The sequence below is a fragment of the Perissodus microlepis genome, chromosome 6 (assembly GCF_051167445.1).
Source record: "Perissodus microlepis isolate ML-2025 ecotype Zambia chromosome 6, ASM5116744v1, whole genome shotgun sequence".
In the NCBI taxonomy this organism is placed as follows: Eukaryota; Metazoa; Chordata; class Actinopteri; order Cichliformes; family Cichlidae; genus Perissodus; species Perissodus microlepis.
In genome coordinates this window covers 9,794,789-9,819,254 of record NC_140466.1, presented here as the reverse complement: position 1 = coordinate 9,819,254, position 24,466 = coordinate 9,794,789, and the positions used below count along the sequence as shown (strand labels likewise).

The 24,466-nt window shown below is 39.8% G+C and overlaps 3 protein-coding genes across 4 annotated transcripts; 1 reads left to right on the top strand and 2 right to left on the bottom strand.

Annotated features, from left to right (window-relative positions):
* Positions 1–306: 306 nt before the first annotated feature.
* Positions 307–16,461, bottom strand: slc25a23a (solute carrier family 25 member 23a). 2 transcript variants are annotated; one of them, XM_084930624.1, is made up of 12 exons: positions 16,077–16,461; positions 13,161–13,378; positions 8,967–9,090; positions 8,794–8,881; positions 7,117–7,228; positions 6,820–6,978; positions 6,536–6,688; positions 5,119–5,232; positions 4,826–4,993; positions 4,598–4,745; positions 3,404–3,586; positions 307–3,007 (listed from the first exon to the last, which is right to left on the bottom strand). In XM_084930624.1, the coding sequence occupies exons 2-12, from the start codon at positions 13,353–13,355 to the stop codon at positions 2,997–2,999; spliced, it is 1,455 nt and encodes a 484-aa protein (XP_084786750.1). In that variant the 5' UTR covers positions 13,356–13,378; positions 16,077–16,461; the 3' UTR covers positions 307–2,996. The 2 variants fall into 2 exon arrangements, with proteins under 2 accessions (XP_084786750.1, XP_084786749.1); XM_084930623.1 differs by having other exon boundaries at positions 307–3,586.
* A 155-nt stretch (positions 16,462–16,616) lies between these two features.
* Positions 16,617–20,542, top strand: LOC146385070 (regulator of G-protein signaling 5). The gene is made up of 5 exons (XM_084930625.1): positions 16,617–18,820; positions 18,906–18,962; positions 19,051–19,103; positions 19,867–20,030; positions 20,110–20,542. The coding sequence occupies exons 1-5, from the start codon at positions 18,777–18,779 to the stop codon at positions 20,275–20,277; spliced, it is 486 nt and encodes a 161-aa protein (XP_084786751.1). The 5' UTR covers positions 16,617–18,776; the 3' UTR covers positions 20,278–20,542.
* A 516-nt stretch (positions 20,543–21,058) lies between these two features.
* c6h19orf53 (chromosome 6 C19orf53 homolog) lies at positions 21,059–23,168 on the bottom strand. The gene is made up of 3 exons (XM_084930626.1): positions 23,034–23,168; positions 21,714–21,769; positions 21,059–21,616 (listed from the first exon to the last, which is right to left on the bottom strand). The coding sequence occupies exons 1-3, from the start codon at positions 23,152–23,154 to the stop codon at positions 21,470–21,472; spliced, it is 324 nt and encodes a 107-aa protein (XP_084786752.1). The 5' UTR covers positions 23,155–23,168; the 3' UTR covers positions 21,059–21,469.
* Positions 23,169–24,466: the final 1,298 nt, after the last annotated feature.

Genomic DNA, 24,466 nt, shown 5'->3' with positions numbered 1-24,466 from the left:
ATCTGACAATTTCAAAGGTTTGTAAACATTTAAAAACTCAGTCTTCACTGGCGTTCTACAGCTTCTAGACTGCAATGAAGTGCTCTCCTGGATAACTGCAGGAAATTATTTGGAAATTCACAAAATAATTAGTTCTCATAGGAAACGGTAAGTACAAACCCCACAAACAATTTTTCATTCATTAAATTTGAATTTAATTGCATAATTGCTGTATATCAGGTAAAAATAACAAGCTGGGGTTTAGTAGGAGTGTTCTTAAAGTCTGACTTTCATCTTTTAACACACTGTCACCAAATACAAGGAGCATTCAATAAACACAAATTACAAACTTTATTTAGTTCACTGCTTTCATTTTATTTCTCATTCATACATATTTTGATATTGAGAAAAAATGTTCACTTGCATTAAATACTATTATTGTTTCATGATACAGACAAAGATAAGTCTTAGTATAGTGTTTATGAAAATACTGTACATGGCACTGGCCCATGTGGTAAGAAAGCATTCAAATACCTCTCTACATAAGAACAGTGACATTACCCATGAGCATTTAGCCAAAGAAGTTATCTGAAACAATCTGTGCTCCTTGATATGGCTTTGGCAGTTCAAATTCTGTAAAACATAAAGTCTTTGGGTGTGCTTTATTCAGTTGTAACTCTTCTAGAAAATGCATGGCAGAGTGCCTCTTCAGTAGTTTTTTTTTTCAATACCTATTGCTTTGCTTTACTAATTGTGGCCCTTTTAAGTCAGGAGTGTACCTCCACCCTACATATTCCACATGTACAACGACTGATCCCCCAAGCTCAGTTACTGTGTATACTGTTTAAGACACATCACCTGTGGTGTACACACAATGGTTGGCAATACTGCAGTGTAGGTGCAATGTGTGCAGGGCTTTTTACTAACTTGATTTCCATGGAGTCCAGAAAACATGAGTATGGTGGCGGGGTGCAGTTTGTGGCGCAGTGGCAGGGGAGGGGTGGGGCAAAGGGTTCCGAGGCAGTGCCAGGGGAGCCTGACTGGCACTGTTGCCAGTCATCAGCTAATCGTGACCTCCCTTATTTACACAGTAGGACGTTGGGACCGGCAGTGTGAAGCAGAGAGAGAAATCAGAGGGACGCAGACGGAGGAAATGGCACTGTAAAGTGTGACCACTAAATCACTAATTGTGAGAATAAACAGGGTTTGCACAGTTGAAACTGAGAGACTGGAGTTGTGTGGTGTGTTTCCCGTGACCACTGTGTTACAGTTTGTTCAACTTGCATTGAGTGTTTGTGTCTATTGTTTGTGTAATTGTGATTAGCAGAAGTTTCCACTTGCTGGTAAGAAAAGATGTGAAGACAGGTCTGTCTGTCCAAAGGATTGTACAACCGGCTTTGTTCAAGTCAAATGGAACCTTGATGTTACCGCAAGCTCAAGAGGAAGTGTTAATGATGCACCCACAAGGCTGTGAAGAATGTATCCTAAAGACACCACAGGCTACACCAGCCCAGCCAGTTTCAGAGGACTCAGGTGATGTGAGCTTTGTGTCGCTGGGTTGTGTTTTCAGTCAGCTATCTGCACAGTGGCACATCCGTGGCCTTAGGGGCCTTCTATTTGACCTGCCTCCCTTTACTCGCCTCCTTATCCTTCTGCAAAGAGTTTAGATTGAGTGACCCTCATCATTGTGGTCATCAGGTCTGTATCTTAGCAACCTTTATCATCCCTTTTCACAGAGGCTGAGGCTTTAGGCCTGGCCTCTGAGTTTCCAGCCACAGCGTTGCCGAAGGCTCTTGATCAAACAGGGTGGTGTGTTCTTATGACTACATAGTAGTTCAAGCAAAGTTGAAACAGAGAGTTCAATGTGAGACAGGTGGATTCCCTCATCTGCACAGCCCCTGACATTCTCCAGTTTCTACAAGTCCCTGTTAGCTTTGAGGGGACTGATTGCAGCCATGAAAACAACCTTTGCTGGTCGTCATAAACTAGCACCTGTATTGCCTGGTTGCCAAAAGTGCTCGTAGTGTTATGCTGTGCTGTCCTGCCATGGGATTTGGAGGTAATGGTTTTGTGTTCATGCTGGTTGTGGTGTCAGCTGAAAGACTGTGAGAACGTCAGACCTTTCAGCACACAGGTAGTGTTGCAGCTGGCTGCCAGATTATGCAGGCGGTGCTTTACACAAACCCTCCATTTCACTTTAAGGCCTTGTTTTCAAGATGTATCTTTTTCAGACTTGTGCTCAGAGATCAGTAGGTGAACTACTCGTTGGTAACAGACCAGACTGCCTGGGGAAACCTGTCACTGGATTGTGGAGGTGATCTACTATTCATTTAAATGGGCAGTCCAGGACCTGCAGAATGCATGTCTTTCCTTGAGGAGCTCTCCCACCTCATGGGCTTTATTGCAGGATGTGTTTCTCACAGAAATTTTTTACAGGAGCCTTTTGGACGAACTTGTCCACTTTTACCAGATTTGACTGCTAAAAGTGACTTAATTGAAAAACACATGCTAGATTCTGTAGCATATGGCTCACATATGGTTGAGAATGATGTTGTTTTTTCACTGTAGCCAAGTGGCAAGTAGGCGTGCAAGTAGGCGTAGTGCTTGGGAGAGGCAGCTAACCTTTGGTAGCATCTTGGATCAAAACCATGAGCATATGCTTATGTGTAGAAGAACTCTACAATCACACTAGTACTCAGCTGCCATTTTGTGCTACATTTGCTTCGTTTCCTAACTGTGTTTGTTACAGAGTCCTCATATACATGGAAAATGGGTGGAGAGAGAGCCTTGATACATAAGAGAACAGTTAGTTACTTTGTAACCTAGGTTCTCTGACTCTGTAGCCAATCAGTGATGTCTCTTAAAGAGTATCCCCATGGAGATCAGACCCCTTACATGTAAAATATATGGGACTGGGAGACCCTGTAAGTCTCTCTACTTAGAGAGAATTGGTTACGATGTAACCAATCATTCCTCTCACTTACAAATGAGGAAATTGGATCAGCTCTCCATCTTCTCTAAGTACCACCTGGAAGAAAAAAAATAATGTTGTAGCAATATAATATGGTTTTCAAGATCGGCTATACCTTTTACCTGTTCTCAGTCAAGTTCATGCAAATCCTCATATGTCCAGGTCACTCCAGCAGCAAAATGTCAGTCTGTTAGCTTTCACACATCTGCTGGCATGCATTGCAAAGCAATTACAGATCACATGTCACCTAAATGTCAGAATTTCAAACAGATTACTGTATATATAACATACAGTATATATGTCGATTTCTCTCATCCTTATCTTCAAAATTCAAGACTTACATTCTCTTGTATCATTCAAAAGCCTGTCTACCCATGCACTTCCAACAGCTTGCAGGTAAAAAGCACCACAGTTTCTCCTTTTGCTACCCCTTTCCTTTTCCTACCCTCCTACCCTCTATATCCACTCCAAGGAATATCCTTGTGTATTCATAGACGACATAGGACACGCTCACAGCGGGGATGACTTTGAGCATGTTGGGAGAAATTCCTCGATAAAGTCCAGTGATGCCCTCCTGGCTCAAAATGGTTTGAAGCAATGTCAGCATGGAGACTTTAGGGGCTCCCTTCACTGAAGCTGTTGGGAGAGTAAAGAGATGAGCCACATCAAGATCATTTTAACACAAGGGGCACAATAATGTCTTCATCTGATGGAGCTGAACATGTCAATCCTACATATTTCTGAACTTGTTATAAACACTAAGCAAACTCTGTTGAAAGAAAACTGAGCTAAAGACTCTGGAAAAAAGTTAAGAAATATACCTTGGACTAAAATGTTCTTTGTTTCCTTTTTTTGGTCAAGCTACTGTTTAAAAGCCCTGTGGTGGCTCGACATCTTGCTAACAGGCAGTTTATGATTCTGTTTTAAATTTATGTTTTAAATTTATGCCAAAAGTACACTGTAACCTGATTTGCATCTCCCTGGAAATCTAATGACATAGATGTATAGATGCAACCTGCGACTATTGTGATTGGCCTTTTCAGTACTGTTAATTTTTCCTGTGGATTTCCAAACAAATGGAAATAATTTGTTTCCCTATGACCAAAACAAATAGAAGGGAAATAGGACACAGGAAAAAGGACCCAACACTTTATTTCTTTCTATTATGGCCGGGGCAACATATAACTAACTAACCCATAAAATACCCCACGAAAGCATGAATTCTGCTAAAGGATTCGGCCACTTACGTAGGTTGCATCGTACGCTTTACATAGATTTACAGCAGAAGGCTAAATCAGCCGTAAGACAGTTATTCGACGAAAGTGCACAACCCCTCAGAACCGTAATTGTCAATAACCAAAGCATATGACAATATTTCTTCGAGACGGCATCAGATTATATTGTAGTACTTGTCCATTTCAGCTGTATTAGCACAATAAAAACAGTTGCCCTCATTATTTTATGCGATTATGTGCAGTTGATGCTTTGAATGATGCTTTACTATATATATCGCCTGGAGAGTCACATCAAAGACTTATAAATATAAAATTCATATATGAAGGAATTTCTTTGCACACCAGCATGTGTTGAAATTCCTCTCACTTGTCACTTATTTGTAACTGTGAGTACAAGCACGCGTATCCTCACCTTGCGCTTGCATTCGGGTACGGATCAGCGCCAAAGGGTAACTTGCCAGTTGTCCACAAGTGCTGGACACGGCACCACATCCGACCAGCACCGTGACCCCTGGGTCCACTAAACCTCTGTTCCTGTTCAGCCAAGCAAACTTCAGAGTCTGTTGAATAAAAGGCATGAAAAGAAGGTCAAGACTAAGGAAAACACAGCGGGAGCTGTGTGTTTTCATGTCTCTCTGACCTCGTAGACAGCCAGATCGATGCCAGCGTAAGGGATAATACCCAGCAAGTTAGGTATATAGCCCTTGTAGAAGGCTGCGACGCCTTCTCTCTGTAGGATCTGTTTGGCACAGTCTGCTATTCCTGAGTATTGACCTGTTTTTCTCAGTGTGAGACGGGTCTTTAACACCTGAGGGGAAGAAAGAGAGAAGGAAAAGAAACAGAAGCAGACAAAAGGAGAGAACTTGTTCATTTTCATTAAGTCTATAAAATGTGTTTTCTCAATAATATAAAAATATTCTTTATGTCTGTTACCTCCATTGGATAGATGGCTGTCTGAGCTGTTGCTCCAGCCAAAGAACCAGCAACAAATCTCTCATGTACTTTTAAAGTCCTAGATTCATTACTGCCACGCATCATTTTCTTGATCTGTGCAGAAATACATAATTTTTAAGTTAATAATGTGAAATGGTTGTACAATCAGAGAAGAAAGACAAATTATTTTGGCAATTATTGTTAATGTATCGTTAAAAAGTAAACTGAACAATAAGAATAACATGACTGTCAGCTTTTACATCTGTTCCATGCAAGCTTTGCTTTTAAGATGTCACCAAGCACAAAATGTCCTAGAAATTCAAGCCTTGAGTTGTGAAATTAAAAAAAAGATGACTGGCAGCTATCAGCAGCTTTCCCCAGGTAGCGGAAATATTGGAAGCTGGAACAACTAAAACACTTGTAGAAAATCTACCTGGTAAAAAAGCAAAAAACAAAAACTGAAGCCCTGGTAATGGAAACAGCAAGGAAAGAGAGTAATAGAATCGAAAAATAGCACAAAGTGAGCCTCAGATTGGGTCAGTGGTGAGCACTCCAGGATTTGGAGGGTTTGTGGTTCTCAGAATTTCTAGTAGATCAGTAGGTAACGGAAGCTGAATGCCTGTTAGTCTAATACTGGAGTCCCATTGTTTTAGATCAGGTGCAACATTTACAGACCAGTAAAGCCACTGCGTAACACCCCGTAAAAACACTTCCTTTCTTTTGAGGCAAAGAAAAAAAATCTTTGCCTTCATAAACAACAGCAAAAATTTTAAATTTAAAATGCAACAGGATTTTACAAAATCAAATGTTTATTTATTCATATAATTAATGATTAAGGACAGTATAAACAGTATATTTACATCGCAGTTATGAAACAAAATTAGACGTAAAATTTACACGCAAAACTGGTGCACGAGTGAGGGGAAAGCGTTTATTGTGTATAATAATACACAATGAGGAAGTCAACATTTTGGGTGACATCCTTAATGAGGAAACAACACTGTCATGTTTTAGAATTTAATAAGCATTTTCAGGAAAGCACCTCTCATTAGTTAAATCTTTTTTTTATTTGTACCACAGAAGGTTAAAAACATTGTGACTTTCTGCAGTCTTGTTGCCATGCAACCAGAATACAGTGAAGGAAATAATAGCCTGAGAAGTCCTGCATCTGTTTCTCACTTCCGCGATATCTTGACCAAACTAGCTGCTGCTGGTTTGGATTCATATTCGATACAGAGAGAATAAATAAGAGAATATGTTTATTTTTCACAATGATCTAAATAGATCATTTAGAACGATTTAAATATTTGGACAAAGGAAAATAATAATAATAAAAGGATGATGAATCACGGTAAAGCCTTGAAAGAGTTAGGAGTGTAAGGTGAAAAATTGAATGTGTGTTCATAGTTTTCTCCACCTGTTCGTAAGCTGCAAACTTGATAGCAGTCTCCGGGGCAATTTTTAGGACATTGATTCCATTTCCCCTCCACAGAGACCAGATTCCTCCCTCTTTCACCATCGTCTGAAAATTGCTTAGCACATTGCCTTTAAAATCAGAGGAGCCGTGTACCTGGCAGAGTAAAGCAAGAAAGTCAATATTAAAGCATCAGAGCTCAAAAAAGACTTTTTATACATAAACAGTAACACATGGATGAATTCAGAGTGATCAGAGAGATAAGGCTGTAAGTGCACCAGTCTGACCTGTCGGAAGACTTTGAGCCTGTCTAAAGGGGCCGTTCCAGTCCGGGATACAGATCCGGCTATGGCTCCAGCCATCAGCTGCCGCCAGACAAACCCAGACTTCTTTTCCTCTTCTGAAAATTCATCTGGGACTGTCAGCTGCTCACCGATGTCCACCATCTACTGAAGCCATGCAGGTCAGAAGATGTATAAAAAAAATAAGTAACAAGGAGTGGGGAATAAAAAAATATTTTGAATTCTTAACAGTGGTGTCAAACACACTGCATACTGTATGATAAATTTTGTTTCCGACTTTACCAATGAGCGTTTCCAATGGCACGCCACTTCCTCCATGTTAGTGATAGGGTTAAACAGGAAGTGGTCCCGCCACTCATTCCAGTCAATGGTCATTGTACCATCCTTATCTATACTGTGGAAACACAAATAAATATTAAAAAATAGATAAAAAGGTCATAAAATTCATATAAAGAAAAACATCAGAGACTGTACAACAAAGATGGACACAGCCACAGTGACATCACCCTCTCGTTAGAATGTCTGCAGGGTTCAGACACCTTACGTCTTTTATATACAGTCAATGTTTACATTGAAATAGAAGACACAAATATTCCTTTGTGTCTCTTGACTAACTGAAACCAATTTGATACATTAAGGCAGCAGTTCATAAACTGTGGGGCACCCCCTGGTGGAGCACAGATTCACTGCAGATGGGAGGACTGAAACCACAGTAAGTTCATGTAAATCGATAAAAGTTCATCTTATTATTAACTACTACTACTACTATTAGTAGTTCAGCGGCTGCACTTCCTCTATGTCCTGAGGAAGAATAACCTGGACCAGAACCTGCTGCTGGCATTCTACCGCTCCTCAGTGAAGAGTGTGCTCTAGTACTGCCTGGGTGTTTGGTATGCAGGGGTCACAGCTGAGAACAGGAAGGCTGCGCAGAGGGTAATTAACACTGCCCAAAAAATCATTGCCTGCCCTCTGCCACCCCTTGAGGCCATCGCCAGCTCCTCCTGTCTCAGGAAAACCAGGCCCATCACAGGTGACCCCTTGCACCCCACCCACCCCCTGTTTGACCTGCTGCCCTCTGGCCGGCGCCTCAGGTCAATCACGTCTCACACCTCCAGACTCACAAGCAGCTTCCTCCCCTGTGCAATTCAGACTGTCAACAAACACTATACACCCTGCCCACCAATCCTGCCTCCATAGTCTGAGCCATGGTCGGAGTAACCTTCATCACTATGGACTCTTTTCAGACCAAGTCTTTTCTTTGCACTACTACTGAGCACTTTGCAACTATTTTGTTGTCCAATGTTTCAATCGTTCTCTTATTTTTGTATATTTTTCTCTTGTTTTCTATTTATTCCTGCTGTCTACTATTTATATTTTATCCCAGCAGGACAGTTGGTGTAGAGCACCTACAATTTTGTTTTAATGTACAATTACAATAAAGGGCTATTCTAATCTATTCTAAAGACTCAGTTTCATTAGTGTGGAGATCTCTTCATATTCACGTTTTCAACTCTCTGAATGTTCTTCAGATCATGTTTTCAATATCCCCTTAAAATAATCCACTTATTCAATCAGTTTAGTTTTTTTAAATATGAGGCTAAAATCAAGGTTTTATGGATAAAAGACAGCTTTTGTAAATACTACAAATCTCCCTCCTCTCCATCACTGGGCCAGAGTGAGGATTGACTCCAGCAAAAATTGACATTATATCTTCCACAAAACTAAATCTCTAGGTTAGAGAGTAACTAACAAACCTGTAACAATGGGTCACAGTGACTGAGGTGATTGAACAGCTTCTAAAGATTCTCCCCAGTTTGGTTATAGAGCATAGTCAGTGGCTTAATATTGAAAGTGTCACGCTGCTCAACCTATTAGAAATGGTGGCAGGTAGTATTTTTGATGATAGACAGGGATCGTAGGAATTATTAATGCAATATGGATTACTGATTGATAACATACCTTAACAAAATCCTGTTGGCATCCTCCAAGCTAATATTCACACCAATGTTGCGAAGACAGACCTGAATCTCTGTTGCATCTATGCGACCTGCAGATATCCACAAGTCACAGGGGTTGAGTGAGAGACGAGTGAGATAATTACAAAAACGATCATGTTGTGATCTGATACAGACCATCGTTGTTATTGTCCAGGCTGCGAAACATGTCTTTAAGCTGCTTTTCATGGCTACGAAGATACTGAGTGAACTCTTCTAAGTCCAGGACTCCATCACGGTTGGTGTCTCCGGCCTCCACGATCTGACAGCAAGGACGTGATGTAAAACAACATTTGGTCAAGAACAAAAAGCAGGTCTTTAAACAAGTGTAATACCTGCTTTATATTACACAGTGCTGCTTGGTCCTTAAAAGTATACTTTTACTTTTACTTGAAAGTATCCGGACCAAAAATGGACTTTAGCCTGTCTACACATTACTACAAAGACAGTGTGTTTGTAGTTCTCCACAACAGCATAAGGTTGCTTCAACTTATCAGAGCACACGGAGCTGAGGTGACCTTGACAGCAAAGAAATATCTCCTCACAAAAGTCCAGCAGCCTCTGGGCTTTACATAAACTTTGCAATCTGTTGGAAAAAATATGGCTGATAGGTGTTGTGCAGTCAAGGAAATATGTGTTAAATTAAATGCATTTCTCCCAAGAAGGATCGGTTCACCTGTTTTAAAAAGTCAAAAAGGCTGTTTTATAAACTAAAACTATTAATCAAACTTTACACATCCAGCTAATAGTTAATTTAAGCTGTGAACAGAATTATTTTTAAGGTATTCACCATACTCGAAGATTTAATGGGCCACTTTAATGTTCATTTCTATTAGTGTAGCTTGCATGATTCACAGTTTACATTTTTTTTTCCATTAGAAGCACATGTAAAGGGTCCAAAAGACGTACACTGAGAATCCCAGCTGCACAAAAACAGCCAAGCAACGACGCGATCAAGACCAGTCGGATTTTCCAATATTTCCAGTGTTTGTTAACTTCACTGTCTACTAATATCTCTTGAAACTGTGTCCAAAATTTAGTTTAATAAACAGTTTCTAATGAATGAACTGCAGATAAACAACGCACCGATTTGCCTTAAATCTATTAGTGGATATTACCTCCTTAGTGATGCCGGCAACTTTTTCATCTTTAGCCTGTGGCGATGACACCATGTGGATTGTAATCAATCAATGGTTTCATGTAAATGTAAAGGAGTTTTTATCTGAATTTTAATTGATTATAAACAATCAAAGGAGCTTGCAAAGAAAAGCGTCTGGACTTCTTTAAGTTGCTTGAAGACGTTTCACCTCTCAACCGAGAAGCTTCTTCAGTTCTAAGGTCAAATGGCGGAGGGTCCCAATCAGCCAGGGTTTCGGGTGGCTGATTGGGACCCACACCTATTTTCACACCTTGGCTCAGGTGATTAGAGGATCATCAGGGGGTCCTTTTGTCCCTCTGTGGGGGGATACTCCCACTGGGTTTAAATCTGGGACTCTCCGCTATTTGACCTTAGAACTGAAGAAGCTTCTCGAATGAGAGGTGAAACGTCTTCAAGCAACTTAAAGAAGTCCAGACGCTTTTCTTTGCAAGCTCCTTTGACTACGATGACCTGGATGACTGAGAACCTTCACAGACATATTATAAACAATCATTTATCTGCTCAGTATTTACGTTAGTCAGAACTGACACGGTTTCATATCTTATCAAGTTAAAAAAATGATAGAAAAATTAGTTGTTTGCAATCTAGAAGTTTTGAAATTTTAGAAAACATAAAAAGAAAAAAGAATGTTTGGACTTTTTCACATACTGTATGACATTTATCTGTGTGCAGCTCCTCAGTCTAAAACAAGCCATTTCATTCTGATTGGCTGCCCCTCGTGAAGAGAAAACAGTAGTCGCTTATGTGTTCACTGTAAGAGCTGTACGACTTACAGTGATTACATTTATGTATGCTGACTTTACCATGATGTTATCATTTGAAATTTTGGCCATGTGTGTTATGAATGTCCACAAAAGGTTTGGATGACTAGTATGCCACTCTGCAACCCTTACTCTCCTTACAGTTACAGCTACACCCCATTTTTCCAAAACTTTGGTGTCCACCTCTGTTTTATGTAGTGGCTCAAATAACAATAAGAATCCCTGTCTAGTTACCTAAAAAGTAACTCTGTCGCATCACAGAAATATTCTTGGAAAAACAGGGGCCAAAACACACTGAAAGTAGAGAGTGAATTACACAGAAGCAGTGATAAATGTTACAGGAGAAAAAGAAACTGGACAATTATCTATGTGTAGAGAGATCAAGCATATGACAGAGCAAAAGGTTACTAATCTCAGCTTACAAAGTCCTGCTCCTTCGACCAAAATAGCATCCCGCTGCCCTTTACATGTGTGCAAAGACAGACACTCACACATTAAATCTTACCCTAACATAAGCCTCAAACTCTGAAATAAACCATATTATGCTTTCAGCCCTCTTAATTCACAAAGAGGAGCAAGGCTCAGCTTACAGTTTTCACACAGTCCAGACGAGAGAAGAAGCAGAACTAGAAGAACTGATGAGTTCTCTTGGTGACCCAGACACTTTTTACCAAAACAAACACTCAAAGACAGAGGAGAGAGACAGCCTGCGTGCTTTCTCAATACAAATCCATGCTGTTGATGTTCTCTGCTGCTGCTGCTGCTGCATAAATAGTAAGGATGCAGATAAGATGGAACTAGAAGGTAAAGGGAGAAGGGCAGAGATTTTGCCTTTCCTGGTTGTTTAATGTAAAGAGAAGAGGAAAGATGAACGGGTGCTGTTCTTTATGAATAGAAAGTGTGCGGCAAGGTGAAATTTAGACACAGTTTCTCCTTCCCACAAAAACCCATGCATAAGCAGGTTAAACCACTGAGTTAAACAATGACCTTCCAACGGTAGAGCAACAAGTAATGGCAAAAAAAGCACTGAAAAGCTGAATTACTGAGGTTTTATCTGAAACCAGCATCTGGTTTAAAAATCTTTCTTTACAACTAAACTGATTTGATGTGACCTTTAATGTGAAGTGGCTGCTGGTACTACAGAGTGCCCTCTACTTATGTTTGCCATTTACAGAGACCAGCCCTCATGAGTCCTCTAATGCACCTTGACTTCAATATACAAAAATGGCAAATGGCAAAGCCCAAAAGTAGAAGCCTGCTGGAGGATTTTGGTGGATATATTCTCTCTCGAGTGTGATCTGCTGTAGAGACAGTAGGCCACCTGGGGACCGAAGTTATCATCTAAAACTAAAATTAGATGTGGAAAAACGAAAGAAATAACAAAAGCATAATTGCAGGCTTACAAAACTATCTAAAATAAAAGAAATACAAAGCTGAAATATCTTCACTTTCATTCTTGTCTACTTGTTTAAAATCTTCGCTATAACCACCCTGAATAAATGTATTGCACGCTCAGTCATAAAGGTAAGGAAAGTTGAGTTCCCAGAACGTTGATCCTGTTTACCTGGACACTGCATTTCTCAACGTCCGGGTAAACAGAATCAACTTTCTGGGAACTCAACTTTCCTTTTTCCAGGATTCAGCTGGGTGGAAATGTGTAATGAGACTGGGAAGACAATAAGACTCTCCCACTGTGCTAGGAACCATTTTGTGCTTAAATTATGCTTCAGCGGGAAATCTGCTTCATAATTTATGATGTAACTGGAAACTCCTTTTAACCCTATGGTGTAACATTCCACGTAATCTGATGTGCACCTCCCAAGAAATGTAGCTACATTTAGGGTCAACGTAGCTCGCAACGACTGAATGACGTGGAAGGTTGAAGTGTAGGGTCGTTTATCAAAATGGCCCACTATTTGTGTGCATGTTAGGTAACAAGATTTTTAAAGAGCATAGAGCAGATAAGGAATGATTTATTGACTGTGTAATGGTAAAACTGTGTCAGATGGTAAATGGACTGGTTCTTATATAGTGCTTTTCTGTTTTATCTGAGCACTCAAAGCACTTTAGACAACTTGCACATTCACACAAGCACTTTTTTCTAAGCGCTTACTATCTAACATTCACAGAAATTCATACTCCCATGGATGCATCGAAGAGCAACATGGGGTTAACGTCTTGCTCAAGGATATTTGGCTTGCAGACTGGAGCAGACTGGGATCAAACCGCAAACCTTCCAGTTAGTAGGTGACCTGCTCTACCACCTGAGCTACAGCCACCCAGACGGCTAGCTCCTAAAGACCAAAACAGTCTGATCACTGACAGTGGGAGGTGTCTAATGTGAACTGGCAAATATCTGTAGAAAATGAACCCATTTGTAATGCACAGTATCACTGTATGCTGCTGTATTACCTTCTCTACTGAGCCTTTGGAAAGCCCCTGGTCTGCCAGCCCTCTCCGCAGTTCAAGGATGTCAATGTGTCCATCTTTGTTGATGTCCAGCTGTTCAAAGAGTTCAGCCCAGCGCTGCTCCCGCTCCTCATCTGGACTAGAGGATTCACTCTCCTGGCAGTGCACCCAGGGGAACCAAGTCCGCTGGGGTCCCATGACTGGTCACCAGTCAGAGTTAGCTGATAAGATACAGGGGCACCAGTTCAGTATCCACAGCCTGACACAGAACAGTATGTCTGTTTATCTGTGAATACCTCAAACTTTCATTTGTACAACAAACTATTCAGTTATCAAAATTAAGTTTTGTTAATGAGAGCATTGCAACCCATTAGGGTCAGTAAACTGAAGCTTATGGGCTGAAAAGAAAGAGACCAAAAACAATCGAGAAAATTATTAAAACTGACTGCAAACAGTTGTTATCTGGTTGGCGGGTTTTGCAGATATTAATTATTGTAATATTAAGCAGAAACAGGGGCACAGCGCAGGACCCTGGACCCCAATCATAACCAGTCTCTGTGGGCCCCCTTCCTTTCTTGATCTGTATCTTTCAGTGTAGCTAATAATTAACTGTTCATATTCTGCATTTGATTAAAAAAACGAAAAACAAAACTATGATATGTCCAACAGTCTGCCCACCTTAAAATCTCCCCATGTCTGGATCCTCATCTCGTAACATACCGTAGCCTGTACAAGCCTCTTAACCTTCTTACAGCCTAACACTGTTTTCAGCCTGTTTAGTGCTAAGGTACATTAGAGGTCTACCCAGATCACTGAGACACACTAGAAGTTGTAACAATGTGATTATCCTGATAATTGTGAAAGTTTAAATAAGTCTCCCAGTTTCCGCTAAGGAGCTCTTTTGGAAGAAAGCGAAAATACCTTGTGTGGGGCCAGTGACTGTAATAAAGGGGGGCCTCATGTCCTTGCAGTGATTGGTCTGTTGAATAGACGTGGTAGTGGTGGAGCTTCTGTGATTAGTCACACCAGAGGGCGTTTCCACATAGTGAGAAATAACTACAATTACAGTCCTTTGGTTGTGTAGGCTGAATAACAGAATAATGAAATCCATTCAATTTAATTAATTTAATGATATATGTGATAAAATAATATATAACAGCCACTTTCTGTTGGTATTTATTTCATGTTTAAAGCAGAAGTTAAATATATCATATAAGGAAGTCTACTGTTTTTGCAGATATATATCGGGTGGTTTTGGAACACATGACAATCTTTGTGGGTGTACAAAGAGGTGCTGGTGTACAGCAAACAGCAAAAGCTAAATAAACGCACCCATAAAAGTGACTACATAATTTTCTTTGTTAAATAAGAAGCAGTGTCACTGTGGTATTTTAAAAATGCTGTTTCATCAGCCTGAAAATCTCTACTGTCTAATTGCTGAGAGTCACTGGTCCAGCATATCATGAAGACACTTGGCATTAGTGTGGCTAAGCTTTCAGTTGAAACTATTCTGGATAGAAATGATTGTTTGGAATAACTCTGAGTTGCCGTGATGTGACCTCAGTTTGTGTTACATGCTGCGGATCATTTGGAGAGGGGCCTGGGGCTGCTTCACTCTCTCTGACTGTTTCTGAAATGAAAGGCCATGTGTTTCATACTGTTGGTTGTAAGTTGTACTGGGTCATTTTGGTAGATGTCACATCTGAAACTGGCTCACTGTCTTTAACAATTGCTAAACCATTCTAAGCCTGTTATCTGTGCTCTGCTAACCTTTGTTAACAGCTGACTCCCCTCACTTTGCCTTCCCTCCTTTGTTGATGCATGCCATTAGCTGTCACTTAGATACAATAAATTAGTGGTGTAAAAGCGAGGCCAAGGATGGGGTCAGCTTCATTTGTATAAGGTGAATGTAGCACCTCTACACCTTTATTAGAGCCTCCACTATTTTTGTGAAATCAAAATTCAGTCACCAAGCTGATGCATTCAGGCAATTTAATTATGACTAATTTACTTACGGATGAAACACAGCAAAGGAAAAACAAACATTTCATTCCAAGCTAGAAAAGGCTCCTCCTGCCACCGAAGAGCTTTAACCCAAAACTAGATGCCCCTGAGCAGAGATAACATGAGGAGGAAGCTTCAGATGTAAACTCACTATTTTGCAGTTTTAAACCTCAAATTTTTTTGCCCTCAGGTCCAAGTGAGGCTTTTCTTAAAGTATTTCAGCAAACCCCTTCTGAAACTGCAAGGCTTTATACCCATTTTACACTATGTAGTCTCATTCCCCAACACCTGTAGACAGATAAAATAAATAAATAAATAAATGTGTGTGTGTGTGTGTGTGTGTGTGTGTGTGCATTGTATCTGTTGATAACAGGCAGCAGTCACAGTTTTGTTTACAAAGCCTTGATGATAGGTAGAGATTACATCTGGCAGGGTTAAACTGGGTGTACTGTAGCTGTTACATAGTGTTCCTGTTATAAAACACCATTTGAAATGAATAGAGTTGAACGCTATTATTCATAGTGGATGTGTAGTCGATTCAGAGTGTGTATTGTAGTTGAGTTTGCAGCACAGGACGCAGTGTGAGTTGTGTAAGGCGCTGTTACTGTGCCCACCCTGTTAATCTGATAGGCTACGATTAGCCTATTTTGAAAAATGAATGCAAGCAGCAGGGCATGTGGGCATCCAGTGGAACCTAATACTGATGTGTTCGAACACTCCAGTAACCGAGTTACTGGTTATTACCGGTAAACTGGGAATGCCATGAAATACCCCGGCTCACATGTTCATCCACATACACAACAGCATTTTATCCTTTAAATACATGACAACCCCTTTCACTTGATCCTCACAGCGTTACGCACGCTGTTACGGTCTAATTATAACATCTACGAGACCATTTTGAGGCGCACTCACAGTGTGTTTATCTGCAGACCGACTCGCCGCCCATGCTCGGGCGGATGCGGAGGATCGGGACGCAGGAGAAACCGGCAGGTCCGCTCAGTCCTAAAACAGCACTGGAAACCACACAAGCGGGCTCCCCTTGGCTTCAGCGGGTCTCCGTGTTCTGCGGTGCTTGGCGCTGCGTCTTGCAGATTTCTCAGACACTCTTGTTGAGGAAGCAGGAAGCAACAGAAACACGCAGTCGTCCTCCTCCTGCTGCTGCTGCTGCTGAAGCCTTCTGGTGGAGAAGTGTCCGATCTGTGTACTCAGAGTGTGAAGCCGGCAATTTATTTTGCGTCAATAAAAAGAATTATTAATTGTTTACGACAAGGACTTCTCACATGACATCAGCTAGAGCCCCTGGGCCAGATTCATAAATACTAAGATCATCACTCCACGGTTCCCTAATGCTTATAATAGGCTAATACATTTAGGTCCATAAGTATTTGGACAGTGACAGTGTTTTTAGTTAGTTTTGCGTCTGTTCACCACCACAGTGGCCTTTCAAACAGCCATGCTGTAATTAAAGTACAAATTCCTTATATTTAAAGTTATGTTAATTTGTCCCTTTACTATTGAGCAATATGATTAAAAATGGCGGCACTTCCTAAACAGTTAATGCAGTACTTTTGTGAAATCCCTTGACTTAAAGCTGAAAGCCTGCACAGAATTGTATATCACTGAAAGACATTCTGCTAAATGAGCTTCTTTACCTTCAATCAATGTACTTTGCGAACGGTTTTTAAAGGCTGGACACTTTCGTGCATGCTGGATTTTAACTATACTAGTTTGACTTTTTAAAATACTTTGAGTATTCACTTGCATAACCCCTCTCTGTTTATTTTAACACAGTATATTACCTAAAATTATTCAAGGTATTTCAACAATTCCGCTGTTGGGCACAAGGTGCCCCCTTCTTCGTTATTTTCAGTGTGTTTGGAGGTTTCAAGTTTCCAAATCACACGTGACTGGCTTCCACACTAGTTGTGTCACAAAGTTCCTACTCCTTCCCTGCAGCTCTTCAAGATGAGCACGGAGAAACCTCCCTCCTCCAGCAGATGACCGTGAAAACAGCCTGAGTGCACATAGTTTACCACAGTGAGGCTCAAGCATCCACGTATATACATTTGTGAGTGGCAGTAAAAGGTTTCTCTCACTCTGTAAATGCAAACAGTGTTCTTATTTCAACAAATCTTCAACCTTTCTGTTGCTCCATCTGTAGCAGTGCTGTGATTGTTGAACACCTCTTTTTCTGCTCTCCGAAAATAGATTCAAATAAATGACATTACATTAAAAAAAAAATCAGCAGATGATGGGAAATAATCTAAAAAGTAATCTAGTTGTAGTCGCACAAATAGTCGCCCTGGAAAATCCCCAGTGTTTGCTAAACTTGTAGTCTACTCAGAGATTGGTTTCCGATGTAAGAGCCTGCCAGACTTGAGTCGTTTGTAGGTCTTAATTAATTTAAGGAAGGCAAAAATTACCATCTTAAAATTGGTTTACTTCATTTTTCAGAGGCCACGAGTTTCTGTGATGTTTTAAAGTGAAGCCAGTCTGTTAGATTTTATAACCTATCACAGCAATAGCATATGGTCGAAGGAAAAAAGGAATCACTAACATGTAGAGAGGATATTCGTGCATGTTCAAGTCATTAATTTAAACAGTGAAGATAACCGAATGCACTGATATGTATTCATAAATGATATTTCTCTCCGGGTGAGACAGGAACATCAATGAACAAGAACACAGCTCTTTCTGAGTATCTCAGATAATTTTGGATTTTCCTCACAGCGTCTAATGAAACACCAGTATTTAAAAATTAGGTGACTCATGTGTGCAAATGTTTAACCAATCAGTGTCATCTTTTCATTCAGGAGGAGCACAACGTAATCTGCAGGCCTTCCATACGTCACATTATTCAAACAATGGAAGTTATGATTCAACAGAAGCATTTTTGTCTCCATGTGTCTCTGATTTGATTTTTACAAATTTACAGTAATATGGAGTTGATGGCACAAAGTTTTAGCTCTCTTTTTAACATTATTTGCAGTGACATACAGATAAGCACTGTCTGCAGAGAGCCACATAAGAGGGTTATAAAACAGCCAACTAACAAATTAGAAATGGAGAAGAAAAGCTGAACCTTATTTAATGATTTTGCCAGATGTTCCTCTAATTTTGTCCACCGGCTTGTCCATCATCATCGCCGGCCTGCAGATCTCAGACATTCTCCAGCGATGAGTGGTTGTGCCTGCCACCTGCTCCTCCCTCATCACTTTATTCTTCTGTGATATAACTCTGCAGCCCACTCTGTGTTTCGTTTATGACACACTTTTAAGATGACAGGTGTACCCTGACCACTCATGTACACTCACACATGTGATTTTCCTACTATTATATTATATATTGACTGTGTTTGTATCTCTTGTTGACAGGGCTACATGGCCTTTGAGCACATATACAGCCTCTCATTCAACGGTTTTAATCTCTATTCACTTCCCATCTCCACACCTGCTGTTCTAATCGAAGCAGATTGACAGATCAGATAGCACACGGGCGGACTGCTGTATATAAGAGCAGCACGCTTTAGTCCAGGAGACTGGCTCGGAATAATTCATCAAATACAGCTCGGTTAATTTTCCCTTTGCGGATCATTTAATACTAGCAGCTTCAATGTGTAGGGGGCTCTCCTACCTGCCTTCCTCATGTCTGGAGAAGTAAGTGTTTATTTTTGATATTATGTTTTACATTAATAAATGAAACCCTGAGTTTGTTTTACATCTTCTTTTGTCTGTGTTTCAGGGCAAAAGAGATGCGGGTGAAGCTAAGCCACCTGGCTGAGACCCACCACAAGAACAAGTAAGTTCACTGAAACCCGTATTTTGAATAAGGAGTAAATCAGAGGAGCTGAAGCTACATTTCTGACTCCCTGTGCCCCTTTTATCAGGACTCAGGACGGAAGAATTCTGCAAGACTTGGAAACTCTGCTGAACAGCAAAAGTAAGATTCACTTTATTTTGCTTCTGAAGTCAAATCACCACTTTAATATTCAAACATGGAAAACAGCTCAATGTTACTTGAGGGTGAGGAGATTTGACCTTTTTCTGGTTAATTCTAGCACATCTTTACTGAGAAAGGTTAATCAGTTGTTTGCACAGGCAGCAAAGTGCTTTTATTTTGTACATAAGCTAAATTTCATTTAGCTGATATTTCAGCTAAAAATCTGAAGACATTAGGCATTATTATCAATAACATATAGTGTTCTTCCTTTTTAAAAATGTGACATGGTAATGTTTATTCAGGGTGCATCCTAACTGAACTGCTTTTTACTTTTTACTGAGTTAATTCTTATAGAATTAATTGTAAAGTAAGAGTACCTTTACTTTTATACACATCTCCTGTATTCTTAATACTCTAGATAGATGGTGAAAACCATCATATTACTGTTGGCTAATTTATTTTTTAGTGTTGCTAATGCTAACTTACTATTTAAAACAGTATGTATCAAAGGAAAGGCAGTCAGCTGTGTTTGACAACTGCATATTTTGTACTATTTAAGCCTCAATAAGGAGAATTAAGGTGAAATAACTCAATGTTAATTCCAGTGGCACAGTTTATCATAGGAACTGTGTAAAAATGGCTTTTAGAACAGTATTTTTGAATTTTTGTACCCAAGTAAAAACATGAAAAGCTCAGATGTTTAGTTGAAATTTGTGTTAAACCTGAACTGTTCTTCTAGCTCTTCTTTTCTTCTTCCTCTCAGGTGGTTTGCAGGCCTTTCGGGCGTTCCTGCGCTCCGAGTTCAGTGAGGAGAACCTTCAGTTCTGGCTGGCTTGCGAGGACTACAGGGTTTCCCCTTCAAACCTGCAGAAGAACAAGGCCTGCAGCATCTACAGCCAGTTTATCAACCCTGATGCTCCACTGGAGGTTGGTAGAGAGGAGCACACATCACTAAACAGCAAATGATGAAGAACAAAACTTATTTAAATAACTTTTCCCTCGTTAGGTAAACCTGGATGCTGAGACCCGGGAGGCTCTGCTGAGTGTGATGGACTCTCCATGTCCCAACACATTCAACAAAGCACAGCAGAGGATCTACAGTCTGATGTCCAAGGACTCCTTCCCTCGTTTCCTGCGCTCACATCACTGCATGGAGGCCGTTAAGGCTTTTTAAACATGCTCAGATTAGTACTAGACCTGCTTTAGAAATAAGTGCTGGTGCTTCAATTGTTGATTGTATTTTAGCAATTAATCTAACATATGTGATCATGTTAACCATAAGGTAGTGCTGTCCTTATATGCACAGTATACTATCAGTAAGCTTTAAGTCTAACGTTGTAACCTCATAATTATCAAACTTAAATGTAGATGTTGCACCTCTGCATGGCTACAAATTAAATCCAGCAAAAGGATTTAAATAAATACCTCATAACAGAGAACTCTTGTACCTTCTCTGCGGTCTTCCTCAGCATCCTTTGTCTATCCCTCCTCTGCACACGTCCAAACCATTTCAGTCTTGCCTGTCTAACTTTGTCTCCAATCACTACAACGCATGTGCTTACGTTAGAAAAGCACCAGTAAACTTGCAACCATGTCCGATCATGCAGCTATTGTCAGCATGGCTGGAGTCTGACTGAGCCGAGGCATTTAAAAATGATTTTGCTGCTTTTATTTAACCTGTTTATATTTTCACTGTGATTTGGAAAAAGGTGTGGGGACCTGCCAATCATATTTAAAGTTGTCAGCATGAGCAGGACAGATTCTGTTATCCTTGTAAAATTCTTATACTCCTTACAAAGCATGGACCAAGTACCATCAAAGGAAAGAAAACAAGTGACACCCAAAAAATGTTCATATTTAAAAAAAAAAAATATATATATATATATATATAGTGATAGTTTCATAGTTATTGACAGTGTGTAAACATTCTCACAACAGATTAGAGAGAGACAGTGAACTGATCATCTTTAGTTTTATAAAGCAAGCTGACAAAACACTTTATCAACACAAAAGATTAAACAAATCAAGCCCATTTATACGTTTTACAATACAATTTTTCTGTACAGTGATAACTACAGAATAATCTGACAGAATACCAAAAATCTGTCTCCTTTGTTGATTTTATCTTTGCAGGAAAAGATAAAATCCTGTGACAGCCTGATGTAACCTGTCCAGTGAGTGTAATCGCTAAATGTTTTGGATAAACTTCTTAAAAACATGGAAGTCAGCTTGCAGTCAAAAAAAACAAAACAAAACAAAACAAAACAGGACATGTAACATTTGGTATTAATTGCAACCCATTCAAACTTCATTTTAATCAATTTGTAATATAAAACCAGAAGACTCAGGTCTCGAGCGAGCTGGTTTTATTTGGAGCTGGTTCCAGGACGGGCTGCTCCAGGGTTTCCTTTAGCCTCGGGAGTTTTAATCACACTCAGCGGCTTGTGGAGGGAGGAGCTGGCCTTCTGGGTCACCTCCTGCTCAATCTTGTTCCTGATGGCAACCTCTAGACCCTTCAGCAGAGGAGTTGGAGACACGTTAAAGCGGGTCAAGCTCAGACCTGTACTCACTGTTAAATTCCTCTGATTTCCTGTCACTTGTCCTCCTCACCTTCTTCAGCTTCTGCTGCTGAACCACTTGAGCCTTCTTCGGTGCTATGATCCTCCCTTTATAACAGAAAGTGTCACAAACATCAACTTTCCTTTTTCAGATACTCTGAAGGTTTGTCCATCAGATGGAGCTCAAGCGCTTTTTGGTATACCCTGCAAAAACTACAGTCTGTATATGAAAGATGGATGTAGCCACCATGACATCACAGCAGTTAATGAATTTAGTGAATTTTGAGCTGAATGTTTGTTATCACCATCTTTTGAAATCATTTGTGACATTTGTTCACTCACGTGTCATTCAAAAGGCCGGCAAGCATACAGCATACTGTGTTTTATCTTCATTTGTGACTCTAATTGAGGTTATATTTTAAAATTTTCATTATGTATTAGTTAAGACTTTAATAAAGACACGTCAGAAAACAGTTTGAGCTTCCTCAGAAAGTTCACTTCAAGTTGCTCCTCATGGTTTACAGTTTTCCAAATTTAAGTCTGTAAGTTTACACTTCTCTCGCTCCCAAGTGCTGACATTTTGTCACATTTTCATAAAAAAAACAAACAAAAAAAAAAAACAGGAAACTTGGGAGACTTTTTTTTAACAAGATTAATTCTGATTGGATCACATCCAAACTTGTCCCGCCTTTCTGCACAAGTTCATTAGTTCTGAGTTTCTGTGACAACTAAATACTCCTTAAGACGCACATATTTCCGAGTTATGCCTTCCTGCAGCCGTTTCTTATATATATATATATATATATATATATATATATATATTTTTTTTTTTAAATATTTATTTATTTATTAATTAATGTGATGTGCACTACTCTCTTTTTTCACTGTTCTATAACATTTTAGCCACTGTTCTATATATCAGTACTTGCACTGTGTACTATGCACCTGTGGCATTTTAACTATGCTGTTTATCTATTGTAGACTGTACTATTTCTATTCTTTATTCTGCTGCTGTAACACAATCATTTCCCTTGTGGCATCAATACCGTATCTATCTGTCACTAGCTTGCTTACAAAGGCATGAAGCTAATTTGATGTTTCTGTTTTACTCTCGACCCCCTTATTTTTTTATTTGTACTTATTTATTTTTGTGTGCCTTTGAAAGGCTTTAGTGGGTTACTGGTTTCATTGTTGTTTAAATATTCGTGGTGGACAGACTGTCCACATGTTTGAGGTAAATAATCTGAAACGTGCTCAGCTGTTTACAGGCGGGTCACATGGTGGAGCTGCTGACCGACTAAAAATACTTCACACGTTATTGTTATTATTTTTAATCGTCGGGCTTCATACGGGTAAGAAATCAGAGCCATACCTCCTTTCTTCGGGCCTTTCTGTTTGCTCTGTTGTTGTTTTTTGGATCCTGGACGCTGAGCTTTAAACTTCTGCGAACCCTGAGCCATTTTTGCTTCCTTCCGTTTTTTTCTTCTTTGCATAAAAATGTGCTTTATAGCCTTCTTTTTGTCATTAGCGCCACCTGCTGGTCAATCAGCTTACAGCTGTTTAGTACAGCCTTGGAAATGAAGTTCAGTGCTGCATTAGAATCACACGAACACTTTCATAAACTTAAGTCTAAACCTACTTTGTCCCTTTTAAACTTAATTTACTTGATATTCAAGTATCTTCTTGCAAATAAGATAAGATAAGAATAACTTTGTTTATCCCGAGGGAAATTCTTTTGTCATATGATATGCTCAAAGCAGCAGGAGAGACAGAGGAACAGATGAATAAGATATACAATATATACAATAAGAATAGTAGTATACAGTAGGATAGTGCAAAATATAGTATCAAATAACTCTAACAAAGTAACAATATAACTATATCCTGGAGAATAAATAACTTAACTATCAGCGCAGGCGATTCTAGAAGGTGACATAGTATTGTGCAATTGAATAAAGGGAGTAGCAGCGTATGATGGGGAGATGAAACAAGTATTCAGTAAGGTACTGTTGGGTGATATTGCATGGTCTGAAAAGGAACAGAATAACATTGGTATTAGTCTCAGGAAAATCACCTACAGAGTGAGGAAGAGTTGTACAGTCTTATTGCCACCGGTACAAAGGATTTACTGTGGCGGTCAGTTCTGCATTTCGGGGCGATGAGTCTTTTGCTGCGTTTTGCAAATGACTGCACAGAGTCTGTGCTGTCTGGCTGGCAGTGACAAAGCTGTAGGGCAACTTAAACCTTGATTCAGGTGGATTTCTATGTAATAATGTGATATTTTCATTGTAACCTCTAACAATGTTTTAATTCAGCTGTTAGAAAATATGTGGCCATTTGTGCTTACCTTATTTAAGCGATTCCATGACCAACCATTTCTTCTTTTTAAATCACTCCTTAGTGGTTTTGTGTCATTAGCATTGTTATCCTTTTTAAAGGTCCAGTACTTTAGGGACAGGTGGAACCAGTCTTATTTTACACCTCTGACATCTGCTATCGCTATTCCAAGTTCAAAAGAGTCCTTGAAGCCATAAATGGTAGTGGATGCCCACTGAGCCTGGCAAGAGATTTAAAAAATAAACCTAGCACAAAAACTAAGGATATTTGTGTTTTGTTGATGATTTCTTTGTTGTGGCAGAAGGGACCAACACAACCACAGTGACTGACTTGTGACAAATGCTGGTTGAACAGCGTGTGGCTGGCTGGACATACACTCATCCACTTATTCCATTTCAAGGTTGTGGTGGAGATGGAGCTTATCCCAGGTGACACTGTGAGGAAAAAAAAAAGGTAGCACATACTGGA

Excerpts from the sequence above, each read along its gene's own strand:
- slc25a23a (XM_084930623.1), bottom strand. The coding sequence starts at position 13,355 with ATGGGACCCCAGCGGACTTGGTTCCCCTGGGTGCACTGCCAGGAGAGT. Across the intron at positions 6,979-7,116 it reads GCCATTGGAAACGCTCATTG|ATGGTGGACATCGGTGAGCA; the intron begins GTAAAGTCGGAA and ends TGGCTTCAGTAG. Across the intron at positions 3,587-4,597 it reads TACCCGAATGCAAGCGCAAG|CTTCAGTGAAGGGAGCCCCT; the intron begins GTGAGGATACGC and ends CTCTCCCAACAG.
- LOC146385070 (XM_084930625.1), top strand. The coding sequence starts at position 18,777 with ATGTGTAGGGGGCTCTCCTACCTGCCTTCCTCATGTCTGGAGAA. Across the intron at positions 18,821-18,905 it reads CCTTCCTCATGTCTGGAGAA|GGCAAAAGAGATGCGGGTGA; the intron begins GTAAGTGTTTAT and ends TCTGTGTTTCAG. Across the intron at positions 20,031-20,109 it reads ACCCTGATGCTCCACTGGAG|GTAAACCTGGATGCTGAGAC; the intron begins GTTGGTAGAGAG and ends TTCCCTCGTTAG.
- c6h19orf53 (XM_084930626.1), bottom strand. The coding sequence starts at position 23,154 with ATGCAAAGAAGAAAAAAACGGAAGGAAGCAAAAATGGCTCAGGGTTCG. Across the intron at positions 21,770-23,033 it reads GAAAGGCCCGAAGAAAGGAG|GGAGGATCATAGCACCGAAG; the intron begins GTATGGCTCTGA and ends TCTGTTATAAAG. Across the intron at positions 21,617-21,713 it reads AGCAGCAGAAGCTGAAGAAG|GGTCTAGAGGTTGCCATCAG; the intron begins GTGAGGAGGACA and ends CCTCTGCTGAAG.